This window comes from Salmo salar, chromosome 22 (assembly GCF_965601325.2).
Source record: "Salmo salar chromosome 22, fSalSal1, whole genome shotgun sequence".
Taxonomy (NCBI): Eukaryota; Metazoa; Chordata; class Actinopteri; order Salmoniformes; family Salmonidae; genus Salmo; species Salmo salar.
Window position 1 is genome coordinate 18,473,420 of NC_138312.1, and position 18,867 is coordinate 18,492,286.

Genomic DNA, 18,867 nt, shown 5'->3' on the forward strand with positions numbered 1-18,867 from the left:
GAATGAATGAACATGGAAAACAGGGTTTTGGGTAGTTGGATGGTGGTGCGGGGCATTGCCATTCTGTCAGTTAAAATCAGGGGCTAATTTGTTTCACTTTTCTTTTCCCCTCTGTTTCTTCCCTCTTCCCTCTCCTCTCTCTCTGTCCTTGCCTTGATGTGCTGTAAACAGGCTAAAAAGGGCCCAGCTGTGGGGAGTTATTGTTGGTGTCAATAGGAAGTGCTGATAGCTTTTGCAGCTGAACAAAAGCTGGATGAGGGGAGTGGAGGGGCGCTCCAGACACTGTGGCTCCAGCCTAGATTCTCTCCCACAATCCCTTCACCGCACTCCCATTGTTCTGGCAGCCGGCCCTCCCCCCTTCCCCCCTCCGCCCTGTCAGCTGCAACCTGGGACAGAGTGCAAAAAAATACAATACTAAATTACGTTTAAGACAGTAGGCTAAAATTACTTTAAACTGACTATTTTCTGCTTTTAATTCGTTTTTTTCCATAGTTTTTCTAGTGGTATCTAGGCTAATTTGCATACATATTGGCTAATTGCAATATGTTGCTTCTTCAAAAAGTTTATTTGAATTTCTAAACTAAACCCATTGCTATAGGGTTCAACATAAATTACCAGCCTCATACTGTTAAGTTAACTATTATCATTAGTAAGAACAAAGTTAAGGAACTTTTTTAACTTGCGGCAGCAGCCCCTACATTTTTTTTAAAATGTTGCATATTATATCATTGTATAACACTTTTTGATATCATTTTTTTTTTATGAATGCATAACTTTTCTTGGAAATTCTAGCTTTAAGAAAAGCTGCATGTTTCATTATGATATTTAGCTGGTTATGCTGCTGTGTGTTGATTTTAGGAGACATTCACAGACAGACAGCCTCCATAGAGTTTCATGTGAAGGAATGCTGCCGCAACTTATCCTATCAATTTGCGTAAAAATGCGGTACAAATGCATGGTTTCACTTTACAGCGCTCGCTCTTTCTCTTTCTTATTCGTTTCCTAAAATACTATGCTTGAGTAAACTGGCGACAATGACCGTTTGCAGGTGCGCGGGGCGGTAATCTCATCAAAGTGATTTAAAGTGATAAATGAATTATGAACTCCGAAGCCAGTTTGTTCTCAGGGTTTGCGCGTGACTAGTGCAATACGGCATCCTAGGGACGTCCCTACCCATAACCATATCTCTTACCTAACCCTAATCTTAAATATTTTAAAATGTCAACGTCCCAAGGATTCGAAATAGCATGGACCGTTCGCGCTCTACTCAGGTGAACAGTGGAGTGCGAGCCTGTTGTTTGAGGTCTCCATAGCGACCGCCCGCTCGGCGCCAGGCTGACAGGCGTCAAGGCTCGGATGAATGGGTGACGTCACGGCGCTGGCGCCTGCCAGTCTGCCTTGGCTTGTTTGGACAATCTGGGGGAAGATTCAGAACAGAGCAATGCAATTTCAATGTGCACACAAGGCTGAGCACACACGGAGAACATGTGAAGGAATCCGTGAAGTGGCTCACAGGGGCTTCCCTTCATGAGAGGAAAAAGAAAGTCTGTGCTAAAAAGTGCAGTTTGTAAGTAAAAAGAAAGCTTAGTGTGACTTTTAACACAACATTCTCAGCCAGCTATGGTGAATAACGGGAGAAAGTGCGCCAAAGACAGACATGTAGGCGGGACCTATAAATACATTTTATAATAAATAATAAATGCTACACTAAATTGTGAATGTTGTTTTTCCCCCTTGTGTGTAAAGTTCTGTCAATCATAAATTGCACACATGAGTGTTATAGCTATAGAGCAAATTGTTTGAATGGACTTTAATCATATTACACCATACCCAATGGTAATAAACCAGTTATTATTCATAGTCTGAATATCTCTTAATTTATGGCACCTTTATAACGTGGTCATCTAAGGTGCCCTCTAACTGTTGGGTGGGCAAGTCTCAGGCGCTATGGTTATTATCACCAGCCATTCATCCCATCCGACACACAGCACATATACCCCCATACCCATACACAACACCAACCATTCAGTGTCCCCAGGCACTCTACACCTGCAGAGTCCCCAAGCCATGGCCAGCTGGATTCCCACATAGGCCCATCACCCGTAAAAATACACATTTGTTTCCATTTGTAACGCCTTCTCTCAAACATATTCGAAATCCTTAAAATCAGGCGCACGCTCCCATTGGCTAGGAAAACAGTGGTGAAACGTCCTTCTAGCGCTAACACGGCTGCGTTATAGGCCCTCGCTCCGCAAACAGGACAAGTTTGGGCACGCCCCCAAGTCCTAGTCTTATAAATTCAAGGCGGTACACTCGTGCGTTGTTGAGAACTGTCAACATTACTGAGACAATATTCCCTAGACTGCTAAAAATACTTTTGGAGCCTTTGCTAATCTCTATAGCTTTTACGCACAATCTTTTCCTTATCTTTGGAAACTACAGCTACACCATCAGCCAATATGAAGGTTGTCGGACCTACTTGCGCACTGAAGAGTAAGGTTGGCGGCGAGGACATGGTGCGGTGCCTCGCAGACCAGAGCCTGTCCATCTCCAAATGCAAGATCCCGCTGCTGGACGAGCAGATGACCGTCTTTCTGCAAGACATGAACAGCTGCTACAGCAAGCTGAAGGAGCTGGTACCTACTCTGCCTACCAACAAGAAGGCCAGTAAGGTGGAGATCCTCCAGCACGTCATTGACTACATCTGGGATCTACAGGTCGAGCTGGATGAGCCGGAGAAGAGCCGTCAGCAGATCAGCGTGCCCCGCACACCTCTCACCACCCTGAATGCAGAGTTGGCCAGCATCACTGTCGAGGTAAATATCACTCTGACATGTCTTGATGAGTTTCTGCAAGAGCTACCTAGTGTCTCCCAATATCTGACCTAACCGTTGGAAGTAGCCTAAATATGAATAGTCTGTAGCCGTGCGTAAAGTTGGTTTATAACAGTGAATAAAGTTATGTTACATTGAAACTAGTAGGCAAGTACTTTCACAACAAACACGGACCTAACGTTTTTATCTTCTCTCTCCAGAATGGATGCTCGGATGACAGAATCATGTGCCGCTAGAGCTCTCGGAGCATCGCCCCATGTATCGTTCCAGAGCGAGCACCATGAAGAAAGAACAAGGTTACATTATGTGACATTAGATCACAAACAAACCTTGAGCCAAGTAGGGAAGTTGCAAACTCCCATGCTAGAAAATACTTTTGATGGACATTCTCAAGAAGAGAGGAACTGTCACTCAAGGCATTCGATCCACATCCCGAGGTCTCTGATCTCATGGAGACTAGTGGGTCCTAATAGACTGTGTTAGTCATGGGACCATGGCAGTTACTGCAAACAGCTTCGCCTGTTGTTGTGTTGACTTTCTCAAGAAAGACAACGTTTCTCTTACGTTTTGTAAAACATGTATGAAATTCAAAATTTTGTAAAATAAAATGTATTCATTTTCTCAGTATCCTGAGCGACAAAATGTATTGTATATTACAATGCCACACTATGTGAAAAATATTGTTGTTTTTTACAATGTACCTTCATGGTGTTTTTATTAAAACGAGGCAATTATTTTAAACATGGCTTTTGGTGTTTATGGTGTGTGTGTGTGTGTGTGTGTGTCACATATCATTTCCCGTCACATCACATTTACAGTTAGCCATTATACATTTACAATAGTGTTTACAAGTGCACATAAGATGATGCACAGGTTGAGAGAAGAGGGAAACAAACATTTCCTGAACTGTCATCAACTATTCAGAATTAGCTGTCTCAGCTCCTGATGAAATTGGTCCACCGCTGGAAGCCTACATAATGACTTCACAGTTAACTTGTACTTTGCTTTTATAGGCCTCGTTAACATATCAAATAACACGGCGAAGACTTGAGTGTTGAGTCAAAATATCTTGTCGTATATTGACAATGATAACTAGCATGCAGAAAATATGTGCGGAATTGTATAAAAGGTTATGTATGCACTCATTGTCAAACACATTTGGAAAGGTATAGGCAAGTATTCGGTCTAATCAGGAATTCATCAAAAATAGATAACAATTTGGGATATACCATAAAACACTGAAATCAATAATTGTGTTTTAGTTGAGGATCCTTTTCTATTTCGGCAGGGCAGAGGTTAAATCGGCAATTCTTTATAAGATTTATTCTGTCTCCCCTGGTGCAATGTTTTTCCCATTTCCCTGCGGTGCGATGCGCACAGCTGCAGCCCCGGCGTTCTGAGGCACGGCCAGTGTGTGATTGTGTTTGTGTGATAGCTTTGTGCCAAGGGCAGGGGAGGGCGACGGGGCCCAGACTGAGCGGCGCCTCCGCACACCTGGGGAAGTTCAGGTTAAATAGCTCCACATTCCTCAACACACAGCTGATTGAAACATTAACAAACAGTACTCCACGAGCCAGGCCGCAGATGGGCCGGGCGCTCTGCCAAGAAAGAGACTCGCTCTCTGTTATAGATTATATTCCCACACATAGGAGACATACAGCTATTAATATATACTTTTTTATTTGTGTTAATTAAGAAACATAGAACTAAACTAAATAAGTGTGACTATTTAAAATAAAATCTGTGTGTTATGCTTCATTGTGGATTAAACATGCCAGTGTTTATTTTTTTTATTTTTTATCTTACCCCCTTTTCTCCCCAATTTTGTGATATCCAATTGCGATCTTGTCTCATCGCTGTCTCGGGAGAGGCAAAGGTCGAGTCATGCATCCTCTGAAACATGACCCGCCAAACCGCGCTTCTTAACACCCACCTGCTTAACCTGGAAGCCAGCTGCACCAATGTGTTGGAGGAAACACCATTCAAGTGATGACCAAAGTCAGCCTGCTGGCGCCCGGCCCACCACAAGGAGTCGCTAGAGCACGATGAGCCAAACCCTCCCCTAACCCGGAAGACACTGGACCAATTGTGCGCCGCCCTATGGGTCTCCCGGTCACGGGTCTGTTGTGATACAGCCTGGGATCGAACCTGGGTCTGTAGTGACGCCTCAAGCACTACGATGCAGTGCCTTAGACCGCTGCGCTACTCGGGAGGCCCCATATGCCAGTGTTGTATTACATATATTTTCCAATAATGATATTTTCCCATTTGAATCACACATTTTTACACATTAATTCTGCCTCGGAATGTTGGACAGGCTACAGATAGAGCCTATCCTACACAGTGATATAATACAATGATAGGACTAACATTGCATATTTAATTCCATCCTTTATCTAGGAGTGTGGGTGGGTAGCCAGCCAGGCAATGAGTGTGTAACCTGTCTGTCTATGTTTTTTGGAACGCCTTATAATATACCGCTCCCATGTGGCCACTCGGTGGACTACAGTCTTCGAAACTCAGATACCACCCAAAGGACATCATATGTCTCAATCTTATTCATGGTTAATTCATAGGCTATAAACTAGTACCATGTGGAGCAGCAATCTGACCACAGGAGTCATGTGTAAAACATGCACTGTGCAATGTTATTGGGATTTACACCACTCTACCACTCTTTACAGTTCAAAGATCACTCCAAAACCCTTATACTTCTTGTTGCAGTAAAATATATACAGTTGAAGTTGGAAGTTTACATACACTTAGGTTGGAATCATTAAAACTTGTTTTTTCAACCTCTCCACAAATTTCTTGTTAACAAACTATAGTTTTGGCAAGTCGGTTAGGACATCTACCTTGTTCATGACACAAGTAATTTTTCCAACAATTGTTGACAGACAGATTATTTCACTTATAATTCACTGTATCAATTCCAGTGGGTCAGAAGTTTTCATACACTAAGTTGACTGTGCCTTTAAACAGCTTGGAAAATTCCAGAAAATGTCATGGCTTTAGAAGCTTCTGATAGGCTAATTGACATCATTTGAGTCAATTGGAGGTGTACCTGTGGATGTATTTCAATGCCTACGTTCAAACTCAATGCCTCTTTGCTTGACATCATGGGAAAATCAAAAGAAATCAGCCAAGACCTCAGAAAACAAATTGTAGACCTCCACAAGTCTGGTTCATCCTTGGGAGCAATTTACAAACGTCTGAAGGTATCACGTTCATCTGTACAAACAATATTATGCAAGTATAAACACCATGGGACCACGCAGCCATCATACCTCTCAGGAAGGAGATGTGTTCTGTCTCCTAGAGATGAACGTACTTTGGTGCGAAAAGTGCAAATCAATCCCAGAACAACAGCAAAGGACCTTGTGAAGATGCTGGAGGAAACCGGAACAAAAGTATCTATATCCACAGTAAAACGAGTCCTATATTGACATAACCTGAAAGGCCACTCAGCAAGGAAGAAGCAACACTGCTCCAAAACTGCCATAAAAAAAGCCAGACTACGGTTTGCAACTGCACATGGGGAATAAGATCGTACTTTTTGGAGAAATGTCCTCTGGTCTGATGAAACAAAAATAGAACAGTTTGGCCATAATGACTATCGTTATGTTTGGAGGGAAAAGGGGGAGGCTTGCAAGCCGAAGAACACCGTCCCAACCGTGAAGCACGGGGTGGCAGCATCATGTTGTGGGGGTTCTTTGCTGCAGGAGGGACTGGTGCACTTCACAAAATAGATGGCATCATGAGGCAGGAAAATTATGTGGATATATTGAAGCAACATCTCAAGACATCAGTCAGGAAGTTAAAGCTGGTCACAAATGGGTCTTCCAAATGGACAATGACCCCAAGCATACTTCCAAAGTTGTGGCAAAATGGCTTAAGGACAACAAAGGCAAGGTATTGGAGTGGCCATCACAAAGCCCTGACCTCAATCCTATAGAAATTTGTGGGCAGAACTGAAAAAGCATGTGCGAGCAAAGAGGCCTACAAACCTGACTCAGTTACACCAGCTCTGTCAGGAGGAATGGGTCAAAATCCACCCAACTTATTTTGGGAAGCTTGTGGAAGGCTACCCGAAACGTTTGACCCAAGTTAAACAATTTAAAAGCTTTGCTACCAAATACTAATTCAGTGTATGTCAACTTCTGACCCACTGGGAATGTGATGAAAAAAATAAAAGCTGAAATAAATCATTCTCTCTACTATTATTCTGACATTTCACATTCTTAAAATAAAGTGGTGATCCTAACTGACCTGAGACAGGGAATTTTTACTAGGATTAAATGTCAGGAATTGTGAAAAACTGAGTTTACATGTATTTGGTTAAGGTGTATGTAAACTTCTGACTTCAACTGTACAGTACAAGTCAAAAGTTTGAACACACCTACTCATTCAAGGGTTTTTCTTTATTTTTATGATTTTCTACATTATAGAATAATTGTGAAGACATACAAACTATGAAATAACACATATGGAATCATGTACTAACCAAAAAACGGTTAAACAAATCAAAATATATTTTGTATTTGAGATTCTTCAAAGTAGCCACACTTTGCCTTGATGACAGCTTTGCACACTCATGGCATTCTCTCAACCAGCTTCATGAGGTAGTCACCTGGAATGCTTTTCCAACAGAAGGAGTTCCCACATATGCTGAGTACTTGTTGGCTGCATTTCCTTCACTCTGCGGTCCAACTCATCCCAAAACATTGGGTTGAGGTCGGGTGATTGTGGAGGCCAGGTCATCTGATGCACCACTCCATCACTCTCTTTCTTGGTCAAATAGCCCTTACACAGCCTGGATGGTGTGTTTTGGGTCACTGTCCTGTTGAAAAACAAATGATAGTCCCATTAAGCACAAACCAGATGGGATGGCGTATCGCTGCAGAATGCTGTGGTAGCCATGCTGGTTAAGTGTGCCTTGAATTCTAAATAAATCAGTGTCACCAGCAAAGCACCCCTACACCATCACACTTCCTCCTCCATGCTTCACTGTGGGATCCACACATGCAGAGATAATCCGTTCACCTGCTCTGCGTCTCACAAAGACACGGCGGTTGGACACAAAAATCTCAAATTTGGACTCATCAGACCAAAGGAGATATTTCCACCAGTCTTATGTCCATTGCTCGTGTTTCTTGTCCCATGCAAGACTCTTCATATTATTGGTGTCCTTTAGTGGTTTCTTTGCAGAAATTCAACCATGAAGGCCTGATTTACAGTCTCCTCTGAACAGTTGATCTTGAGATGTGTCTGTTACTTGAACTCTGTGAAGCATTTCTTTGGGCTGCAACCTGAGGTGCAGTTAATTGCCGAATACGAGGCTGGTAACTCTAATGAACTTATTCTCTACAGTAGAGGTAACTCTGGAGCTTCCTTTCCTGTTGCCGGTCCTCTCGAGAGCCAGTTTCATCATAGCACTTGATGGTTTTTGCGACTGCGCTTGAAGAAACTTTCACAGTTCTTGAAATTTTCCAGTTTGACTGTACTTCACGTCTTAAAGTTTTGGACTGTCGTTTCTCTTTGCTTATTTGAGCTGTTTTTGCCATAATATGGACTTGGTCTTTTACCAAATAGGGCCATCTTCTGTATACTAACCCTACCTTGTCTTAACACAACTGATTGGCTCAAACGCATTAAGAAGGAAAGAAATTACAAATTAACTTAAAGCGCACGTTAATTGAAATGCATTCCAGGTAACTACCTCATGAAGCTGGTTGAGAGAATGCTAAGTGTGCAAAGCTGTCAAGGAAAAGGGTGGCTACTTTGAAGAATCTCAAACATATTTTGATTTAACACTTTTTTTAGTTACTACATGATTCCATAGGTGTTATTTCATAGTTTTGATATAGTCACTATTATTGTACAATGTAGATAGTCAAAAATAAAAACCCTTGAATGAGTAGGTGTGTCCAAACTTTTGACCAGTACTGTATATCTGGGTTGCCTCTGTGAAATATGACATGAATGTGAATTAAAGCATTGACCATTATCTGGGACCCCAGCTAAATAATAATAGGACGGAGGTGCGATAAGAGCTCCACTGCTAATAGTGCTCCATGAGAAGAACAATTCTGAACCCTGATTTGAACCTTGGGTGCACATCATGTGTGTAAATGAGGCATCACTAAATTACATAGGCTCGTCGATCCTTTGTGAGCATAGGCCATTGAAGATTATTTTCCATCGCACTCTGTTATGGGCAGCCTTCTCCAGCTCATTCCACCCCATGCTGGTATTCTTGGTGTCTATCAAGGTCCAGAGATGAGGTATGCCTCAATAGATAACCCTCAATTCTTCTTGATTAATGAACGGCAGGGGGGGGGGGGGGGGGGGGGAGACTACAGTTGGGAGTCATGAGTTTAAATAAACACGTGTTAACATCAAAATCAACATTGAGACAAAAACAGTTGTCATATATATCCTGTAAAATAAAAAAAGGAAACAAAATAAGAATACTCAGGTGAAAAGATCCTTTGTTTTTGCTCTTTATTAAAATTCTACCTAGGTAATTTTATTAAGTAATTAAAAACTGGACATCGAAAATTTATATTTGGAAAAAAAAAATGAAGAAGTTATTCATTCCATATGGTATTCCTCTTCCACAGCAAAGAACTTTGCCAGTCAATTATACATCCACACATTACTGCTACTGTTAGCTACCCACTGGCCTCTGAACAATACGCAGTCCCCTATGCTTTCAGTACAAAATCAAAATATGCATTTATCATTCCATGATATGTACCCGGTAACTGTCTGCATATACATATACAATGCATAGATAAAAATTGTACACCGTCAACGTCAGAAGCTATACAACAAACTGGAAAAATATCTTTGGATTGCGCACTGTTAAAGTAGATCTCTCAGAAAGTGAAGAGTAACAGTCAAAGGAAATGATGAAGGCGAGAGCTACGGAAGGAACAAGAACTACTTTAGGAACAGTCCCTTGTTACCTCCTGAAACTGTCCCCTCCATCCCATCTTTTTCTACAATGTTTACATACAATTCCTACACATCAGCTTGCCAACCATGTGCTCATTTGAGGGACTGTCCTTTCTTCATTCACCATCAAACTTTTTGATCATTTCAAAAGTTCCAAACAGTCAACACACCAAATCAGAAATAAAAGTGCTTCTAAAAAAGAAAGATGGCTTTTAATCACATAAAAAAAACTAGTGGAGATGGGACACCCACACCGTCACTCAATATGGTCCAAAAGGTTCAAATTAACTGCAAAATAAAAGTGTATTGACCTTCTAGACAAAGATGAGTTAGAATTTGACCAAGTCTTACACTGTGCAAATAAAGTGATCTATAAAAAGCATGTATGATACATTTATAGCATATTTACAATTTGTATTCACATAGAATACATTTGTGACTAATTTGATCTAATACTGGAGTACCGTTTGCTTAGGAGTTCATGACGCTCAGTTCACGTTTAATTAAAGCATAGAGGTTTTATTGCTTGAATCTGCATAATATATAGAAATAACCTGTGCTTACAGCTCCTGATGATTTAAAAACAAAAATGAGGCGCATCCAAAGGATAAAAGGAAAAGAAAACCAACGCTGTGAATGCATTGAATCTCCGGTAAGGCTGTAATGACTAAGAAATATTGCAACAATCCTTTTACATAGAAGCCTTCTGGTAAAGTGCAGCCATAGCTAGTTGTACCATATCCCATCCTGTTCCCAAGTAGATTCTGTTTCCCAGTGTTGATGCTGAATACTGTATGACAGCTAGCTCCAGGGGTCAAGAGGTGTTCGTCGGATTCCGATGCAAAACATTTCGCAACGGAAACAGTTTACTCCAAACGGAAAACATTTTTTGCAACAAAAACAAGAGTTTCTATTGGACAAATTCAGGTAGGTCCCTCAGTTCTGTTCCATTTGCTCTGTTTGCTTCCAAGAGTAAACGATATCTGATGCTAAATGTTTTGCGACGGAATCCGACTAACACACACACGATGATGAGGCCTCCTCTGGTGTAGAAGGCAGGACGCCGATCACACTCCCACAGGTTAGAGGAAGAGAAAGCATGGCGTCTTCTTGTAAGTCACTCAGATACTCCTCCAGAGAAGCAAGCTTACAGTGAGAGGCTGCATTAGGTATGAGGTGTCTTTATTTCAGTCTCTCATTCTCACTGAGGCTTCTTACGAGTCTCTCTACACACAGGTCTGAGAACAGTGGCGGGAGCAGATCTTGGAGCTGTGTCTGGTGGCCCCTGGCCAGGCCATCTCCCACACACCCAGGTGGTGCACTGTAGTCTCTGCTGCCTTCCTGGTGAAGGCTCTTATTGATTACATACGTTTTCAGCAATATTTCTGTAAATGACACAAAATGTAGGCTATTGTTACAATAAATTCACACAGTTCAGGCTGAGCTATAAAATAACTACTGGGAAGTTGTGACCTTTATAACTATCTTTATTTACTTACAAATGACAAACTATTTACCTGTTCAGGTCCCATTGGCATTCGGCCCATTCCCATGGAGTTCGTGCCCATCTGCATTTGCCCCTGCATTTGCCCAGGCATTTGGCCCTGCATCTGGCCCATCTGTGCTCTACCAGCACCACTGACTGGGCCTGGCCCGCCCATGGAGCCATTCATCATCATGCTCCCCCCAAACTGGCCTGGGTTCCCCTGCTGGGTGAACTGCTGCTGGGGGTATGAGCTGAAACAGGGGTATAAAGAACAAAATAGAGGAGATAGAGAAGGAAGTAATGGGAGTGTTTTTTTTGCCATTATATCAGTGTATCAGACATACTTGTTCCGTGCCATGCCACCCTGTGGCCAGCCTTTCATGTCTGCTGACTGGTACATGGGGCTGCCTTGGGGGTGTTGTTGCATCACAGGATTCTGAGGCCCTCCCATGCGACCTGGCATCATGTTGCTGCCTGCGCCTACAAACGAGGGGTCTCCCTGCTGGTTAATTCCTGTAAGCACAGGCAGAAACCGGTCTTATTTCATGTCTGCATTGTAAAGTGTGTTAGAAAAGAGGAAGTCAGTGTACGTTACAACACCCATGGATGGAAAAACTCCTGGTCAGAGGGGGAAAGAGTTGGGAGTACATAGCCTTCTATTTTAGAGAATAGTCAACGAAGGAGACTCATCAAGGCTAGTAAATAAATGGATATGAATTTAGGTCAGATAGCTCACCATAGTTTCCACCGTAGGTGAACTGCTGCTGTCCTGGCTGGTTCATGGGTGGTCCTGCCATGGGGTTGTCCATGCCTGCAGGGGCCGTTACGTTAGGTGGCGGGCTGAAGCCTCCTGCTGCAGCCTGTTGCTGCTGTTGTTGCTGCTGCATTAGCATCATCATCCGCTGTCTCCTCATCTGTATGGTCATCATCTCTCTGCTGCGCTGAGCCATCATCTGAGCATTCAAGAAGCCAGGCTGACCAAGCAGACAGGGGAAAACACTGATATGACTGCAAGTACTGCATGGGTTTCATCAGTGTGTGTCTGCGGTGGTCTGCCCTACCAGATGTTGATTTTAAATGGAGCATGATGTGGAAGGTGTGTACCTGACCGCCCATGCCGGGCTCCATCCCAGGCCGCGGCGCAGGGTTTCCTGTAGGGGCATTCTCCATCTTGATGCCCATGGCCTGACGGGTCTGGTTCATGAACTACAGCGGGAGAGAACAAAAGTTACTCACATTTGCCATCCATATAGGTCACCCACCTGCCTGTTTTTATACGTGGCTCTGTATCTAGACCTATCACAATCAAATATAGCCTCTTCTGCAACTTCTAAGTCAGGTGTGTCATATGCTAATACCTGCTGGCCCTGTAGTCTCTGCTGCAGCTGCAGTCGGAGGGGCTTGGTGGCGCTCATCATGCGGGGTCTCATGTTGGCGCGGGGGTGACTCATGCCCCCCATACCAGGGAAGCCCCCTGGGCCTGCCTGAGCCCCCATCTGGTTCATGGGGTTGAAACCAGAAGGGGACTGGCCCTGCATGGGGTTGGCCACATAGGCTGACTGCATGCCCATGGAGGGGGGTCCTGGGTACCCCTGGCCATACATGGGCTTCTGCTCCATCCCCATGGAGGTGTCTGGTCCTGGGCTAGGACCTGGCTGCTGCTCTGGACCAGGACTCTGGGAGGGAGAGAGGTCAGACATGGTCAATATAACAGTGTGGTTCTTGTCACATGGAGCGTCCTCCATCTACAGTCCCTATATAAACCATGTTTTCCGAATGTCCTCATAAGGTACCTGTCCTACGAGGTCGGGGATGCCCAGGGCCCGGTCGATCTCCTCCAGGGCGATAACATCAGTGTTGTTGAGCAGAGAGTCCAGCTGGTCCAGCAGTGCCAGCTCATCACTCTGCCCCTGGCTGGTGGAGGGCGGCACCAGGAGCTCATCCAGGGGGTTCCCAAACTGACGCCTGGTACACAACAGGGGGGGGGGGGGGGGGGGTCAGCGCAGGCACTTGTTGTATACCGAGGAGGCAATGTACACCACGTGTTATTGATGTAGTGTACATTGAATAGGAGACAGAGCGAACAGATGAGTGTGTACGTGTGTGTGAATGATGGTTATTCACCTATTGGTGGTAGCTGGTGGTCCGTCCATTCCCATTGCACTGTCAGGCCAGGAGGGGGACAGAGGTGGAGGACCCTGCCCACTGAAGGGACTCATCCCCATATTCACCTCACTGGAACCTATACAGGCAGTAGAATTCAGCATGAACCAGTCAAACATCCACCAACAGGAAGAACACACATACAGCTGGTCATATTTACACAGACACGCGTCCGTACATACCCATTTCTATGAGTTGCTGCTGCAGCATAGACCTGGTGTTGCCAGGTAAACTGTTGGACCTGATGACCATTGGGCCTCTCATCATGCCCTTGGAGTTGAAGTCCATCCCTGGCCGGCCCACTGAGGGGTGTCCTGGAACACCCATAGGACTTCCACTGGACCTGGGCATCCCCCAGTCACCTTGCCCTGCCATGGGAGGCCGCTGTGGCATCCCCATACCCCTGTTCATACCTCCAGGGGAACACAAACAGTGCAGTTATTATCCATGAACTAGACACAGTCTAGTAACTGTAGCCTTTACACTGTTCCAGTCAGCTGGGAAGAGTAGTACTGGGGGGGTAAGTTACTTGTGCCGGCACCGCCCCGTAGTGGACACACACCCATGCCTCCTGGTCCAGGGAAGCCGTTGGTCATGCCTGGCCGGATGTGGGAGTCCACGTTCTCCTGTTTGATGAGCGTGGGGCAGGGAACGTTCCTCCTCCCCGCCAGGCATCCACCACCAACCAGGGGTTTAGCGTCCACTGAGAGAGCCCTCTGGAGGGGCCCCCGCCGGGCAGGCAGCATGGCTCCTCTCTCCACATCTGGAAGACACAGCAGAAGGGTCAGTACAGGCCAAGGACAAACACTCTATAGTAAGGATGTCTGGTTTGCTGCACAACAGTCAATTAAATGACCAACATATTAGCCCTTCTGGACTGATCTAGTCATAATTTAAACTACAATCCACTCATGCTAGTATACCATGGAAACTGTTTGGGCCATTTCCCCCTTCTTTTCCTGCTCCGGAGTCCGGTTCGGGATTAAACCCGGAGCTGGAATTCCTGCGGCCTCCGAGAATTGTTTCCAGGGTTTCCAACTGGGAAGAAAAACAAATGTTACTGTTAATTAACAGTGGAATAAATTAACAAGCTGCTCTTTGCTGAATAAATAATAGAAAGTAATTAACCGTAGGCAGGGCATACTTATTTTTTTCAATTGGTAGCACTGGTGCTCATAACTGTACAAAGTTAGGAGCACAACATAAAATTTAGGGGCACCAGATTTTTTTTATTAAATCAAAATTGATATAGAATATGAATTCTAACTACTTCTGAATTATGAATCACATGTTGTGCATTGGTTTATTATTGAAAAGCTAAAATGTTGATACAAATACCAGTAACTGAAATTATAAAGTAATGTATAGAATATTCTTAAAAAAAATGGTTTTACCCCTTTTTCTCCCCAATTTCATGACATCCAATTGATATTTAGTCTTGTCTCATCGCTGCAACTCCCGTACGGACTCGGGAGAGGCGAAGGTCGAGAGCCATGCGTCCTCCGAAACACGACCCAACCAAGCCGCACTGCCCGCTTAACCCGGAAGCCAGCCGCACCAATGTGTCAGAAGAAACACCGTACACCTGGCGACCGTGTCAGCGTGCACTGTGCCCGGCCCGCCACAGGAGTCACTAGAGCACGATGGGACAAGGACATCTCAGCTCACCAAACCCTCCCTAACAACAGGTCTCCCAGTCACGGCCGGCTGCAACAGAGCCTGGACTCGAACCAGGATCTCTAGTGGCACAGCTAGCAACTAAGATGCAGTGCCTTAGACCACAGCGCCACTCAGGAGGTCCCGGGAATATTAGGTTTCTACATTATGTAGAAGCACTATTCTCCTACTGAGATGCATTACAATGAAAATTGTAAAAGTCTCTAAGAGCGTCAAGATTTTGATGACATCTGTCATTCATTCAACACCATGATCATTGATCTCCCTTTCCTTCCTTTCTGTGCCCCAAATGTTTGGATATACTGGTCAAGTTACAAGGTTGTTAGGAAGAAAAATGGGTCAGATCTTTTGAACTATTTGGTTTCGAAACAAGCAGTTTTTGCTGTATTAAATGGTTATAGCATGACGCTAATGAATCTGTGCTGGGAAACAAATGGTACAGCAAAGCCTCATCACTACTACAATTATACAAAAAAATATATACATATTTTGTCACACTGGTTGCACTTCAGAGCCCTGACCGTAGGCACAATGTCCCTCCCTACCTCATCAGGGGGTTCAGCCTTGACCTGCTCCACAACAGGGTTGGGTTCAGACGTCGTGACCCCTGAGGATGCTCCCTGGGCTCCTCTGCCCTTTGGTTGGACATCACCCCTTGCCCCTTTGGAGTCGTCTTTTTTGAGGAGATAGTGGAGGAGGGCATGGGTCTTCTCCTTGGGGCTGTGAAGTTCTTGCTTCACCTCAGCCCCCCTCGCCCCTGGTCCCTCTCCTGGCCCAGCCTCTGGACCCCCACCATCTGTGACCTTCCCCGTGGCCTCGGCTGTGATGCGGGCCACCTCGTCTGGGGTGTTCCCATTCTGCAGCAGCTTGTGGAGAATCTTGTGCTTCTCCTGCAGGGACTGGTTGGCAAAGTGTGCTGCTGCAGCAGCTGCTCCTAGGCTCTGCTGTCCCACTGCAGCCGTGGAGGATACGCCTGTGGAGGGGCTGGTCAAACCCCCCAATCCCTCCTTGGACTCAAAGCCCATGAGAGTGTTTCCAGGGCCAGCCTGGTGGTTAGGGGACACTAGCTCCTCCGTAGGGGAGGTGAGGAGCTGCAGGAGCTTCTTGTGGCCCCCTTTGTTGTCATGGCTCTGTCGGTTGGCTTCTCCCCCGGCTGGGCCCTCACTGTTGGCCTGGCTGTCTGGGGTCACCTCTGTGGTGGGGGTGTGCTGCTGCTCTCCTCCACTGGCCAGAGTGTTGCCCGGGCTCTTAGAGTCTGAACTGCCTGGTTTACAGGGCCCACCGTGGCACTGCCCCTGCTGGGTGGAGTTGACGCTGGGGCAACTGTCAGGCTTGTGTGTGGGGGGAGAGTTGAGGGGCGAGGGTAGAGAGGTGCCCACCCCCTCACTGATGGCCTGGAGGGCACTCAGGGAGCTGCTGGAGAAACTGGTGCTACCTCCTGCGCCTCCAGGACCACCTGGGTGACCCGAGCTCATGGAAGAATGCATACCTCCTGGGGAGAAGGGGCTAGCACCGATTTTGGGGCTCCTCCTTACTCTAGGGGAGCCACTGTTCTGCTGGGGGGCATTTATCCCTGGACTGCTCTGGGGGGGGCTGGTCATGCCCCCCATGCTGTATCCCGCTCCATGGAATGGGGCCTGCTGCATTCCAGGGTGGTTCATCTGATTCCTCTGGTTCATTTGATTCATCTGGTTAATCCGACTCATAGAATTCATCTGGTTCAGGGAATTCATCCGAGAGTTCATTGGACGCATGGAGTTCATTTGATTCATGGAATTCATCTGACTCATGTTGTTCATCGGTTGACCTATTGAATTCGTCTGAGAGTTAATTTGATGCAACGAGCGGTTCATCTGATTCATGGAGTTCATCCCATTTCCCCCTGTGTACGAGGGGCCGCCTCTCTGTACCATGTGCCCCTGCTCTGCCCCCATGCCGTAGCCCCTGTTCATGCCACAACTGCCCCCTCCAGGGGCCATGTTCATCTGAGCGTTGGGGTTGGTGACACCCATGCCCTGGGGCCTCATCACTCCCCCCTGGTTGGTTTGGTAACCATTCTGCTCCCTGACAGAGAGAGAGAGAGAGAGAGAGAGAGAGAGAGAGAGAGAGAGAGAGAAATGAGGGGTCAGGAGTGGAAAAAGTTGATTCAAACACTATACTCCACAGTATAAAAAAAATCTCAGTTCAATCTAAGCTACTACAACTGGGGGGGGGGGGGGGGGGGGGGAGTAAAATCCTACACGGACAGAGTGATATTGATGCCATGGCTCGGAGCACTCCAAGCTGACAGACTAACCTCTGTAGCAGATGGGTAGACAGGAAGGTGGGTGGCTCATTGGAGGCGCGGCTACGACAGAGCTCGCTCCTGGTCTGCGCAGTGACCGGGGTGCCGTCGGAGAGAGAGAACCGGTAAGACGGCGTCTCGGCACGGCCATGCAGGAAAGCTGGAGAGGACAGAGAGAAAACCATGAAGACGGAGAAAATGAGACTGGCCGACCAACGTGCTTATCACCTAGTGGTAGCCTTCGTTAGGAGCAGAGATGCATTGTACTTGTGTATTTATAGCCGAGTAACAAGGTGAAACATTGGTGAAAAGACATGGTGATATAGCAGGGAGCCAGAGAGGAGGGTTTAGCAGAGAGAGAAGTACCCTCATGGTAGTGGTGTTTGTAGGACCAGGGATGGCCCTCGCTGCGATGGAGGAACATCTGCATGCAGCGCCTCACCAGGTCCTCCCACCCTGGCCGCATGGTGGTGTGGAGAGAACTCTGCTGTTCGATCTCTATCAGTTTACCTATCAGACAACATCACAGCACAAAGGGCAAGGGTCACATGAACGGAGCAAAAAAATAAACGTCCTCTCACTGTCAACTGCGTTTATTTTCAGCAAACTTAACATGTGTAAATATTTGTATGAACATAACAAGATTCAACAACTGAGACAAACTGAACAAGTTCCACAGACATGTGACCAACAGAAATTGAATAATGTGTCCCTGAACAAAGGGGGGGGGGTCAAAATCAAAAGTAACAGTCAGTATTTGGTGTGGCCACCAGCTGCATTAAGTACAGCAGTGCATCTCCTCCTCATGGACTGCACCAGATTGGCTAGTTCTTGCTTTGAGATGTTACCCCACTCTTCCATCAAGGCACCTGCAAGTTCCCGGACATTTCTGGGGGGGGCCTAGCCCTCACCCTCCGATCCAACAGGTCTCAGACGTGCTCAATGGGATTGAGATCAGGGCTCGTCGCTGGCCATGGCAGAACACTGACATTCCTGTCTTGCAGGAAATCAGCCATACTGCTCGTTCTGTGCGTGGTGGCATTGTCATGCTGGAGGGTCATGTCAGGATGAGCCTGCAAGAAGGGTACCACGAGGGAGGAGGATGTCTTCCCTGTAACGCACAGCGTTGAGATTGCCTGCAATGACAACAAGCTCAGTCCGATGATGCTGTGACACACAACCCCAGACCATGACGGACCCTCCACCTCCAAATTGATCCCGCTCCAGAGTACAGGACTCAGTGTAACGCTCATTCCTTCGATGATAAACGCGAATCCGACCATCACCCCTGGTGAGACAAAACCACGACTCGCCAGAGAAGAGCACTTTTTGCCAGTCCTGTCGGGTCCAGTGACAGTGGGTTTGTGCCCATAGGCGACGTTGTTGCCGGTGATGTCTGGTGAGGACCTGCCTTACAACAGCCTAAAAGCCCTCAGTCCAGCCTCTCATTAGCCCATTGCGGA

General features: G+C 46.0%; 2 protein-coding genes across 8 annotated transcripts in view; one reads left to right on the forward strand and one right to left on the reverse strand.

The window, feature by feature from the left end:
- The first annotated feature begins 2,318 nt into the window (after positions 1 to 2,318).
- On the forward strand, positions 2,319 to 3,575 carry LOC106582904 (DNA-binding protein inhibitor ID-1). The gene is made up of 2 exons (XM_014166506.3): positions 2,319 to 2,816; positions 3,035 to 3,575. The coding sequence occupies exons 1-2, from the start codon at positions 2,460 to 2,462 to the stop codon at positions 3,068 to 3,070; spliced, it is 393 nt and encodes a 130-aa protein (XP_014021981.1). The 5' UTR covers positions 2,319 to 2,459; the 3' UTR covers positions 3,071 to 3,575.
- A 5,746-nt stretch (positions 3,576 to 9,321) lies between these two features.
- Positions 9,322 to 18,867, reverse strand: part of LOC106582905 (nuclear receptor coactivator 3) — a 40,669-nt gene continuing 31,123 nt past the window's right edge. For 5 of the 7 annotated variants that reach the window (XM_014166507.3, XM_014166508.3, XM_014166511.3 and 2 more), the window contains 14 exons: positions 17,771 to 17,914; positions 17,417 to 17,564; positions 15,666 to 17,184; positions 14,367 to 14,481; positions 13,973 to 14,206; positions 13,626 to 13,856; positions 13,405 to 13,522; positions 13,074 to 13,245; positions 12,639 to 12,956; positions 12,385 to 12,486; positions 12,017 to 12,254; positions 11,625 to 11,793; positions 11,312 to 11,531; positions 9,322 to 11,179 (listed from right to left, as the gene is read on the reverse strand). In XM_014166507.3, coding sequence (XP_014021982.2) covers positions 11,168 to 11,179; positions 11,312 to 11,531; positions 11,625 to 11,793; positions 12,017 to 12,254; positions 12,385 to 12,486; positions 12,639 to 12,956; positions 13,074 to 13,245; positions 13,405 to 13,522; positions 13,626 to 13,856; positions 13,973 to 14,206; positions 14,367 to 14,481; positions 15,666 to 17,184; positions 17,417 to 17,564; positions 17,771 to 17,914 — 3,740 coding nt within the window. In that variant the 3' untranslated portion in view covers positions 9,322 to 11,167. The remainder of the gene's footprint in view (positions 11,180 to 11,311; positions 11,532 to 11,624; positions 11,794 to 12,016; positions 12,255 to 12,384; positions 12,487 to 12,638; positions 12,957 to 13,073; positions 13,246 to 13,404; positions 13,523 to 13,625; positions 13,857 to 13,972; positions 14,207 to 14,366; positions 14,482 to 15,665; positions 17,185 to 17,416; positions 17,565 to 17,770; positions 17,915 to 18,867) is intronic. The other 2 variants (XM_014166513.3, XM_014166512.3) reach the window with 2 other exon arrangements.